An 11,352-nucleotide genomic window follows, 5' to 3' on the forward strand; every position below is an offset into this window, starting at 1 on the left:
CCGGCTCCGTCCGGGAGCGACTGTACACAATTCACAAGATACACAAATCCCGGGGGTGCCGGGGACGCTCCCCGGGCAGGCTGGGGCAGGACCAGGACCCTTCCCCAACCCCCCGGAACAGCACCAGGAAAAGAAAGAAAACACGACAGCCTTCACAGCAGGAAACCAAACGGACGAGCACCTCAGGAACAAGAATTGTCACACTCCAGAACACTATATACGAGAGAAGTCAGCATGACAGCTTGGGCAAGGGCCACCTCGCACGGGCACGGGAAGCCAGCTGGCAGGGGACTGGAGACTTCTTGGACACTGCAGAAATACAACACTCGGGGTCTTACACTTCACTGAGATCAAAAGCAAAACCATAGGGAAGCAGCACTCGGATGGGACCGCAGACTCGCTGATATCCAGCCCAGCACCACAGAGCTTGTTTACCACATCCACACCCTTCAGCCATGGCCTTCACCCGCTCCTCCCCACATGGCAAGTCCTCATCGAACACACAGGCCCACTTGGAGCAGGCTGGGGCTCCAAGCAAGCAAGGACAGTGCAGGCAGAAGGAACAAGAGCATTAACATCTGGTGCAGTCAGTGCTGCTGCCGGCCCTATCCTGCCTCACAGCAGAGCAGCACCGCAGGGAAGGACCGGACACGCTCCCTGCCACAGAGCACAAAGGGAGCAAGCCCTCCATGGCCTAGGGCTGCCCATCGTCACCTGCTGTGTCAATGGGGCCCTCCTCAAACCAGAGGCTCCAGCTGTGGAGCTCAGCTCTGAACCAGCCCCACACACACCTTTGCTGCTCACCCGGCCCAGCCAGCTCAGGCCTCAGCTGGGTTCTGAAGCGCTCTGGCCAATTCAGTCTCAGGCCAGGTCCAGGCGGGACAGGGTTGGGACTGACAACCCAGGACTATTTTTTTCCAAAACTGTGTTTTGGAAAATCTCACTTCCTCCAGGCACCACACCACCAGCTGGAAGACAAAGGCCAGAGCCCAAAGCTCCATGCTGAGCGCTGCACAGTGCATGGCCCATGTGGTGCAGCTGGAAGTGGCATGTCAGATACTTCAGCTCAGAGAAAAGAAAGTCCAGGGCTGGAAGGGGGAAGTCTGGAGGCAATGTTCTAACCTGCTCCCCATTCGGGAAGTTCACTGGGAAAAGAATCCCAAACAACTCCCTAAACTCCCACTCATTCAGAGCAAAGCTGATCTCCTCCTCCAGCAGGAAATCCCCAGCAACTACCTGCTCCTCTTGCCACACTGCAGCTTTTCTCAGGCTGATCTGCTCCTCAGCCCAGGGGACAGCAGTATCAGTTCAGCAACATGAGAAACATCCCCAAAACCCACCCAATATGGCTGTGCCTCCCCGTGAGTCTGCAGCTTCAGTTGTGCCATCCCAGTCTGTCCCCTCCCCTCAGATGACCCTCAGCAGCCAGGAGATCACATGGGCTTCACCCTCATGTCCTGTTTCTCTAAAACTCAGTAAATCAGCTCAAATCTTTGGGAAGGGGAGAAGGGGGTCAAAGTGTTTGTGGAAATGGAGCCTCACCACAAACAGCTTCTCAACCATGTCACAGCTGTGAGTCTGAGCACTCTCCCAACCCCCAGGTGGAAGCTGCCCCAGGAAGGACAGTGACCCTGCCACAGCTCACTGGCCAGCAACGCACAGACACCAGGGACCAGCCGGTCCCGTGCTGCCCAGTGGGCAGACATGCCCCCCTTGTTCAAGGGAGCCATGAGAGCAACACAAGTTCTGACCACAGGATCTAATTCCAGAGATAAATCTCATCAGTCTTCTAAACCTAGACAAGCCTCCCTCATGTTACTTCTCTGACAGCTTTGCTGCAGGAAGGACAGTGCAGTGTTTTCCTATCCAGGTAACCAAGTTATCTGCCGTCGGCTGCTCAGCAGGAGCTGCCCATGCTCCCACTGCACACATCTGGGAAGGCATCACTGCACCAGCCAGCCAGTCTTGCTTTCAAAACCAGCAGCACCTTTGCCTGCGCACCAGAATTCTTCTGGAGAATTCAGAGAGATTCCAACTCAATCTCTCAGTCGAGTTTAGGGAAAACAACGACAGTGTGAAATGACAGCACATGGCAAAGGCACTGGCACCAGCACAGTGCTGCAGAGAGCTCAGGGAGCAGAGCACCCAACATGAGGGGACATGACAGAAGCCAGCAAGGTCAAGAATAAGTCACTTTTGGTACAATTGCAAAAAGATATCAAACAGGACTTGCCTCTTTTTTTGTCTTTTTCTAAGTTTTATAAATAAAGTCTGAGAACTCTTTATAAAAACTAACCTCAGAGCCACAAACAGTTTGCGGGAGGTTCATGAGAAACTTTAAAATTATTTATTTATTAACTTTTAACTAGCAAAGTCTCCGAGAATATTTCCCCATTCATATGGTCAAATATTCTCTCCTTCTCAGGTAAAAAAAGCTGACTATAAATACGCTCTCTCTTCTGTCCAATTTTAAACTTAGATAATTTAATAACTCTTAAAATGATGTTTCTCTCTTTAAATAAAGGGCTATTTAACCACATAAACTGGTTGTGTAAACCATCACACTAGAGACACTTGATACCCTCAAAACATGGGAACAACTAGTGATTTTGGTCTTGTTCAGTGCAACACATTAGGCACAAAACCGGCCTGCAGTCCACACGGTACCGTCCCTCCCTCCCTCCCCAGGGTGCGGGGCCCTGCAGGGCCCTGGTGCTGGGGCTGCAGCCGCAGAGCACGGCAGTGTCATCCTTCCCACCACTGCCAGTTTACACAGCTAATGCCACGGACATCTGAGGGAAACCCACGGTTAGGGCACAGAGGCACACCTAGAAAGGAATAAAAACCTACGACACAGAACATCCCGACTGCAACTACGGGTACCAAAGGAGACAAAAGCAGCAGGTTCATGTGCCGAGATGCACCACCCAGAATAGTCATTAAATAAAGCCTTTGGAAGTGACCAAAATTAGGGTTCCCAGCCCCCAGGAAGAAAGCCTCCCTTGGGCCACTCCCCCGCCCTTCCATCAGCCATGCTGCACAGACTTTCTTTGGGCAGAAAACCAAATTCTCACAGTCCATCCCCAGGGCACCCGAGGGCTACAGACGGCTGGGTGGAAGGCTCTGTCTGCACAGGACAAGGGACGCGTCACCACTGCTCATACCAATCTGGACACAACAAAATAAACTGGAGCTATCAGCGGGCCAGTCCTGGGCCAAGTCGAAGGAACCTGGACCCATGTGGAGAGGGTTTGTGCTTTGGGGATTCCAGGCTGGTTTTGTGCCTAATTGCCCTGCACAGACAAGCTCAGGCAGCACTCGCTTCACTAAGACCGGGCGTCCGTTTTGGATTTCACTATTGTGATGACACTGGTAGTAGCAACCTTGCCAGGGACGAGGGGCCCCATACTGGAGGTGAGAGGCCCTCGCGCAGGGGTCACGGGGCTCCGGGCCACGGTTCTGGCGAAGTTCTGGAGAGCCTCGTATTTGGAGCGGAGAGCATCGAGTTCCATTTTCATGCTGGCGTTCTCAGAGGCCAGCTTCTCCACTTCTTGCTGCAGCTCTGCCTTCTGCTTCTCCAGTTCCTCCTTCTGGGTAACACGCTTGACTCTGCAGCTGGCTGCGTAGCCCCGGTTCTTCAGTGTGCGCCGACGCTGCTTCAGCTGGATGATCTCCTCCTTCGACAGGCCCCGTAGATGCTGGTTCAGCTCCCGCACGGACATGGTCACCAGCTCCTCATCTGTCAAGCTGGTCCCATTCTCGCCTGGCTCCCGCTTCACCTGGGAGAGAAAGCAGCACACGCGTGTGACATTTGGGGCAGATGCCTACACCTGCCCCCACGCCCCTTTCCTCCACCCGCTGCGTTACCTTCAAGGCCTTGTTTCCTTTATTGGGGGTCGTCATAACACGACAGCCTTGACAGTCAGGTTCTGGAAGGGAAGGAAGGCCAGGTTAGCCCCCGGGACACAACAGAGCCCACGGCATTCCTCTGGCAGGGTCCACCAGGAATGGCCCATGCTGCTGCACATCCTGCTTCCCCCTCCCCGAACGACACTTGACAAGAAGCCGGCTGAGCTGGACTCACGAGAAGCAGACTCTGTTCCTGAGCAGAAGCTGCTGCCCTTCCACACCCCTGCTCCCAGAGACTTTGTGGCAATGCTGGTTTTTTGCTTGCGGTGGGGGAAATTAAAAAACTAGGAGGAGTCAGAGTACACGGAAGCCACATTTTTAAAAATAGCCTGGCAGGCAGCAGGCAGGGTCCAGAGCACGGCTGCTCCAGGCCAGTCATGCTGACTCAGCAGGCTGGCACTCTGCACCACTTGCTCCCAGCCTCATCCTTGTCACCCAAACACACCCTTCCAACAGGTTCCCAACCACAGCTCAGAAGCTCCCCAGTCCTACCGGACTCCAGGTGTCCCCCAGAACACAACCGGTATGGTTCAAGAAGACTTGACCCTGGGCAAGAGAAAGCCTTGGACACACTGGAGTCCCATCATAAATTTGGGCTGATGCCTCAGCAGCCTTCACCTCTCCCAGTCACTCAAAGCTGTCCCTAGCTGTCAGGTTTTTCTGTAAGAAAGTCCCCGTTGGTCTCTAGCAGTGCCAGGGCCCAGAACCACCTTCTCCCTCCTTATCTTTAGAGCCAAGGTGTGCTCACAAGAAAACAGATTAAAGGTGACAAAACCAGATGAGAGCAAACTCCTTCCCTGCTACAGACTACAGGACTTCAGAGCAATACTGGTAAGAGCAATTCCCAGGGCTGATTTTACACAGACTTATACCCAGGCTCCTGCTTCTTCCCCACATACCTCCTCCTCTCAGGCTTTTTAGTTCGGAGTGCTACTACACTCTATCAAGGAATTGATCCACACAGATACTATTTGATAGACATGGCTGTGCCTTCAGCAGCCCAGACTGCACCCTCCTCAGCCCAGACTGCACCCGTCACCCCCTCAGTCCTGGTCAGTGTTCCTGTGCAGCCTACAGGTGCCTCTGTCCCTTTCATCTCTCAGGTGTCAAAAAACAATTTTTTATTTGCCCCTGCCTTGCTGTCAGCAGCGCTGATGTCCAGTTACAGCCCATAATCAGATGTACAAATCAGCAAATAAGACTTTGTGCTCTTCCAGCAGCGGTGGCACAGGCTCCCCACAGTGCATCTACTACCTACAGGAGGTGAGCGGGGCCAGAAGTCCCCAGGACACCAGCAGAGTTGTTCCCAAAGCCTGTGGCCTGCCAGGAGCCAGGCTATTTATAGCCAGAGGACAATGCTCCTTCCATGAGACGTCTGCTGCACCCGACCACACCAGCACAGGTAGGGTCACTTTGCCACCCAGGGAAGGCAGCTGCAAAGAGGCAGGATGGGCAGCATGTGAGCAACATGAAAATCAATTCTTCCCTCTTTCCCAAATTGCGATGTTTCTTTCCTCTGTTCCTACCTGGTAAACAACACAGCTGCTGGGAAAAGGAGGGAAGGAAGGGAGTAGCTGGGGAGACCAATAACATGCCCCATCCTCTGATCAGCAGAAGGAGCTGAGGGCAGGTGCGGTCAGCAGGACCATGGGAATTTGTTTGCCTTGTGGCAAATTCCTTAAGGAATTTCCAGCTGCCTGGCAAGTAGTCACCCTGCCTTCATTACAGCAGACCCGAAATAAACAAGGCACACATATGATGCATCAGGCAGGGCACTGGGAAGAGAGCTCCTCAGCAGGCTGGGAAACAGCAGATGCTGGCAGAGCTGGACACAGCAGAGGCAGCGACTCATTCCTGCCTCTGCACTCTTAAATGCAACACCCTCTCAAGCAGGAGCCTCCCACAACAGCCATCATAGCTGTAACAGGACTGTCCCCAAAAGCACCCGGTGAGACCACCTCTCCTCATCTCACTTCCCAAGGGGAGCAAAATGAGATGCAGCAACACGTGAGACAGTCAGTAGAATAGGAAGAACAACTCAGAGAGTTGCTGGCTATTTTCCAGGTCCCATTTGAACTGGGCTGTTTGGCAGATCACAGAGAGAACTGGCACCACAGCAGGGACCAAACTTGGCATAATTCTTCAGACTGCTGATGGCTCAGGATAGCTTCCTGAAGAAAAATCACGCTGAAAAGTGCCAAACACTATGACTGCAATGAAGAAACTGCAGCCTCGACACATTTCTCCCAAGCTCAAAAGGCCTGAACTCAGCACAAGCGCAGCCAATTCTCCCCTCAGCTCAGCGGCTGCACACGAGAGCTGACAGCACCAGCACGGTTCAACGCGGGGCCTTCTCCACGTTCCTGATGGCAGAACCTGCCACGAGCCCGTGTAAACACGGTGACGTCACCGCTCCAGCGCGGGCAGGAGGCCCGTGGGCTGAGCGAGGGCTGTGCCCCCATGGGCTCCACAGCACCGGGCGGGCACAGCACACGGGAACACGCCCTCCCAGGGGAGATCTCATCCTCCGCTTATTGGCTTTCTGGCAAATTAGATCACAGAGTCTCCTTTCATGATTCCCCCAGTCACCTGTGAAGTCAGGACAGTGCTTCTCCTGTGTCCCCTGCTCACTGGGGGTCCCTGGTGAGCTCATCCAACCCTGGGCACTTTGACAACAATTCTTCCCTCAAGGGACCTGCCCATCCAGCTGACTTTAACTCTGCTCACATAGCTAAAGGAAAGGGCCGGTTCTGAGAGACCCCTTCCAGCCCACGGCAGTGCCCTCCTCCGACCATGTAGCTCAAACCTCATGTATCCCGGGCTGCCAGAGACGTCCTCATCTCTGGACAGTAAGACCCACCCGTGCACACACACCACTGGACCCTCTGTGTCGATCAGGAATTGCAGCCTCACAGGAGCAGCTTACTTCCAACGGGAGAGGAAACCCGCTCCCCTCCGGGGACGCTGCAGCACCAGGCAGCCCCCACGGAACAGGAGCCAGAACCTCCCAGCCACACGTCCTTGGTTACCGAGCAGCCCGAGGACGAGGAGCCGGCCGTGGGGAAGGGGGCTGTTCTGCCTGTAGCCCAGCCTCTGCTACGGGAACGGGACGAGACGACCGGTGGCTCCTCACATTCCTGGACGTGCCCTCCTCGGGAGGAGATTCACCCACCACGGAGAACGGGGGCGGCTCGGGAAGAGGGGGCCCGGGGACCAGGTCGCACGCGCACCGGGAGGGACAGGCTCGGTCTGAGGAGAGCCGGTACGCGAGATGACCGGCCGGCGGCAGCGCGGGCAGCAGGGCGGGGCGCGCAGTCATGTCGCGTCGCCACGGGAGCGGCGGCGGGCCGGGACATGCCCCGGGCCAGCGCGACCCCGCGCACCTGTGTGCTCGCCGCGGACGGGGCCCGCGTCGAGGGTCCGCGGGGCGGCGCGGCCCAGGCAGCGCGCGGCCCCGACAGCCCCCGCCAATGAGTCCAGCATGTAGCGGCCCCGCGAAAGCAGCTGCCGAACACGCGGCGTCCCGGCCGACCTTCCCGGCAGCCCGCCCGCGCCCACGCCGCGCCCGCCACGCCCCGCCATCCTCGCGCCCGCCGCGCCCGCCCCCCCCCGCCCGACCCCCCGGGACGCGCCCGCCGCCCCGCCCGCACGTGCCAGCGGCCGCGCCCGCCGCCGCAGCCGGCGGCCGCTCACCTCCTGCCGGGGCCGCCCGGACGGGCCAGGCCGGCGCGGAGCGGGAGGCCGCGCTGGGAGGCGACCGGGAACGCGCCGAGCCGCCGCCGCCCTCACGGACGCGTCACGTGATATTTGCGGGTCACGTCGGCTCCCATTTCATGAACGCCCGGCGCAACCGCCCGGCCTAAGCGGCCGCGCGCGCCCGCCAGGGCGGCGAGGGAGGCGAGGCGCGGCACCTGTCACGCCCCCGCGCCACGCCCCCCGGCCACGCCCCGGCCCGGCCGAGGGGTGATTTTGGGCCGAGCCCCCGAGGCACCCATAGGGCGCCGTTCGTGTAGCAGCGTCTGCTGCAGCCAATAACGACAGACACAACACACAAGCTCTGACAGCAGGTGCAGGATGGGGAAAGAAGGTGGATCCCTTCAAACCTTCAAAACCAAAAGTTCTGAAACATCTTAAAAAATCCTGTTAGAAACCATTTCTGCATTGGACACCATGAACACTGTTTGAGTCCTGGGAGGCTTCTGGACAAACAATGTCCTTGATAAAGCTCTGACGAGGGTATCACCCCTGCCCAAGAGAACACCAATGCCAGAGACAGTTCGCACCAACTCCACTACAGGCTAAAGACCTTCTGCTACAGCGCTGCCCCACAACTGCTGCAAACCGTGAGCCAGGTACTGGGGACAGCAACATTCAGAGTGAGCATTTTTTTCTAAGACAAAAGAGAAATAGCATGGAGGAGACTGACTGTTATTGTTTAGTAATACTATTCCCCAATTTAGTGTTCCACTGAAACACTCCAAACCACACACTGCTTACTCCCCCTTCCACCTGCTGCAGCAGGCTGGAGAGAACTGGAGGCACAAAATGTAAAGAACATAGGTTGAGATAAGAAAAATTTACTAGAAACAGCAGTGAGATAAGAAACAAACAGCAACAGCAATAATATTAATAAGAGTGTACAGGAGAAGCGAACGATTCGCACACGATTTTTAACCATGTGAAATGACTGCTCGCTTCAGGCTACCAACCAGAAGGGACCCTTCTGCCCTTCCCCTCACCCCTGCACATGGCATTGAGGTGGTATAGAATAACCTCCGGGTCCTGGCCATGCCCCTCCTGGCTACTGCAAAAATTAACCCTGTCCTGGCCAGAGCCAAGACCCTGATGTTCAGCACTGCCAGACTACAGCAGCCCGGTCAGTTCTTCTTGCTCTTGTTGGTGAACAGACTGACTTTGCTAGCGGATGCCACAGACAGAGAAGGAGATTCCAGCTTCACCTTGTCCAGCAAAGTTTTCTTTATGGCTGCCGGGGAGATCTTCTCTTGGTCTGCCAAATGCTGAAGCTCTCTGCAATGGGGTGGTGGGAGAGGAAGACAGCAAAAGGAACATGGGGAGGGTGGGGGGCAAGTTTTTAAGGCTCTTTAGGACTTCCTAGGTGCCCACCTTGTCCGGATGCAAGAAGCCTCCACAGCATTGATGAGGAGTGAGCGAAAGCCACCACTCTCCAGGAAGTGCAGGGCATGGATAGTGGCTCCCCCGGGCGAGCAGACATTGTCCTTCAGCTGACCAGGATGCTGCTCAGACTCTAACAGCATTTTGGCAGCACCCTGTAGCAAGGAAAACAGCTGCCAGAGCTCTGACTGAGGAAGCCGCTGTCACACACTCCTGTTCTCCACCGCACAGAGCAGCACCAACACTCACAGCAGACAAAATTGGGCTCCTGCAGGCTGCCAAAACACTTTTCAGAGCTGAAGAAGCCTGCAGAGGAGCCACAGTTTCCCAGGCCCCAGCTCCCACATCACCACCAGTGCCAGCAGATTGCTGCAGACACTTCCTATGGTCCCTCACTGGGAATCTGTGTGCAGTCAAACCAAACACGTTCTTTAATGTAGATCCAGCGAAAGGACCAAGATAACCTAAACCGTGACGTGCAGAATCCTCTGCACAGAGCAAGCACAGACTCAGATTTGTTCTGGAGGAGGAAATACTGACCAGCAAAGCCTGTGCTCCGAGTCGAACAGCCAGCCTGCGGGGAAGGCCCATCTTCACTCCCCCATCTGCAAGAGCATCCAGGGCAGTGAACGCCTGAGACCAGACAGAGGAAGAACATGACTGCAAGTCTCTGCTCCAGGACTGACAGTCTCGGGTAGGAGAGAATCCAGAGCTCCAGGATCATGCTGTGACTCTTTCCACTTACAGACTTGACAAAAGCCTCCCCCTTTACTGCATGGGTGCCATGTCAGCCTTCCCTCCCACTGGTTCCAGCTCAGGACTGGGGGGAATGGGAGAAGTTCAGCTTCTGCATCATGCTAACTACAGGCCTATGTTTTGCAACATGGACACATGGACACTGCACACTGGCTCACACTTCAGACTCATCTGACTGGTAACAGACCTTTTCAGTTGACCCAAAATGGTTGTAAACTGGATACCCACACTACATGTCCCATTGCAAATGTGAGTGATGGGAAAAACAAGAAATAACAAGCTGAATTTTCACAGGCTTTACAGTGGGCAAAGCCAACTGCTCTGCCCGAGACTGTCACAAGTTGAGGAAACAGCACATACATACGCAGGGCCACTGCCACTGAGCCCCGTTACAGCATCGATCAGGTCCTCTTCCACCTCGGTGCAGAAGCCCACGCTGGCCATCAGTTGTTCCAAGAGCTTCCCATCCTCCACATCTGCATGAGTTCCAGTGGCATAGACTGTAGCACCTTCCCGGACAATCACAGGGGTGTTGGTCATGCACCTGATCACTTTTGGTGTGGGGCAGAAGGTACAGAGTTTCTTAGGGCAGAAAATAATTGGAGACAGAAAGTAGGAAGAAAACAAATAAGGGGAAAAATTAGCTTTAGTGCACATTTAGCATCAATGGGCTGTCCAGGAAAGAACTCCCAATGGGCAAGAACAACACAAGCAAAGGGAAAAGAGAGACTTGGTACCCTAAAGACCGTGCTTTGAGCCACAGTAGCCCATATATGAATGTGAAGCCTTTGGAAGTACCAGCGAAGAGGGACCTGGGCAGAGCCGGGCTGGGAACAGTATCCCAAAGGCCTCATTCCCACATCAACCCATAGGTCTCCAAAACAGCTCCTGCAGACACTTAGCATAAAGTCAGCAGAAATTCAGGGGTGATGACCCACTGCTGTTGAGAGAAACATGATCCGAGAGCACCTTATGTGAGGGAAGAGTTGGATAAAACCTCTAATAGCGTTTTCTGATGAGGACAGGCAAGGTGACCGAAAGCAACCAGTTGGCTGCTGCTGCGTGACTTTAGTCCTGAGGAGCACAAGTAACGCCTGTCCCTTGCATCGGTTCCTAGGGGCCAGAGAAGTGGGGCCAGCTCACGGCCGGCACCGCACGGCCCGGCCCCCCCTCACCTTCTCGATGGAGCTGATGGTGACGCCGGCTGCGCAGGAGACCACGATGTGCCGGGCCTCGATGTCGGGGCCCACCTCCTCCAGGATGAAGGGGATAATGGGCGGCTTCACGGCCAGGAAGAGGACATCGCTGCTCTTCACCGTGTCCTTGTTGCTCACCGTGAAGTTCACGCCCATTTTCTGCACCGGTTGGAGAGAAACGGGACCGCTGAGGTCGGCGGGGACCCGGCGGGCGGCACCGCAACCCGGACTTCGTCGCCCGTCCGCACTCACCCGCAGCCCGCTCACGGTGGGCAGGTCGGTGTCCGGGGAGCTCGCTGTGATCTTGTGCGCAGCCAGGACCCCTGCGAACGGCATCGATCATCAGCCCGGAGGATCG

General features: G+C 55.8%; 2 protein-coding genes across 5 annotated transcripts; both read right to left on the bottom strand.

Annotated features, from left to right (window-relative positions):
- Positions 1–344: 344 nt before the first annotated feature.
- On the bottom strand, positions 345–7,641 carry MAFG (MAF bZIP transcription factor G). 4 transcript variants are annotated; one of them, XM_018073213.2, is made up of 3 exons: positions 7,603–7,641; positions 3,868–3,929; positions 345–3,779 (listed from the first exon to the last, which is right to left on the bottom strand). In XM_018073213.2, exons 2-3 carry the CDS (start codon positions 3,901–3,903, stop codon positions 3,327–3,329), a joined length of 489 nt encoding a protein of 162 aa, XP_017928702.1. In that variant the 5' UTR covers positions 3,904–3,929; positions 7,603–7,641; the 3' UTR covers positions 345–3,326. The 4 variants fall into 4 exon arrangements, with proteins under 4 accessions (XP_017928702.1, XP_017928701.1, XP_017928703.1 ...); XM_018073212.1 differs by lacking the exon at positions 7,603–7,641 and adding an exon at positions 6,939–7,067; XM_018073214.1 differs by lacking the exon at positions 7,603–7,641 and adding an exon at positions 6,836–6,922.
- An 829-nt stretch (positions 7,642–8,470) lies between these two features.
- PYCR1 (pyrroline-5-carboxylate reductase 1) lies at positions 8,471–11,330 on the bottom strand. Its single transcript, XM_008921821.2, has 6 exons — positions 11,247–11,330; positions 10,974–11,153; positions 10,159–10,380; positions 9,583–9,675; positions 9,034–9,197; positions 8,471–8,937 (listed from the first exon to the last, which is right to left on the bottom strand). Exons 1-6 carry the CDS (start codon positions 11,328–11,330, stop codon positions 8,787–8,789), a joined length of 894 nt encoding a protein of 297 aa, XP_008920069.1. The 3' UTR covers positions 8,471–8,786.
- Positions 11,331–11,352: the final 22 nt, after the last annotated feature.

Source organism: Manacus vitellinus, unplaced genomic scaffold (assembly GCF_001715985.3).
Source record: "Manacus vitellinus isolate BGI_N305 unplaced genomic scaffold, ASM171598v3 scaffold_24_pilon, whole genome shotgun sequence".
NCBI lineage: Eukaryota > Metazoa > Chordata > Aves > Passeriformes > Pipridae > Manacus > Manacus vitellinus.

Coding starts and splice junctions, on each gene's coding strand:
- MAFG (XM_018073213.2), bottom strand. CDS start 3,903: ATGACGACCCCCAATAAAGGAAACAAGGCCTTGAAG. Junction 3,780..3,867: donor AAGGAAACAAGGCCTTGAAG/GTAACGCAGCGG, acceptor TTTCTCTCCCAG/GTGAAGCGGGAGCCAGGCGA.
- PYCR1 (XM_008921821.2), bottom strand. CDS start 11,330: ATGCCGTTCGCAGGGGTCCTGGCTGCGCACAAGATCACAGCGAGCTCC. Junction 11,154..11,246: donor CCACCGTGAGCGGGCTGCGG/GTGAGTGCGGAC, acceptor CAACCGGTGCAG/AAAATGGGCGTGAACTTCAC. Junction 9,676..10,158: donor GTGGCAGTGGCCCTGCGTAT/GTATGTGCTGTT, acceptor GTCTGGTCTCAG/GCGTTCACTGCCCTGGATGC.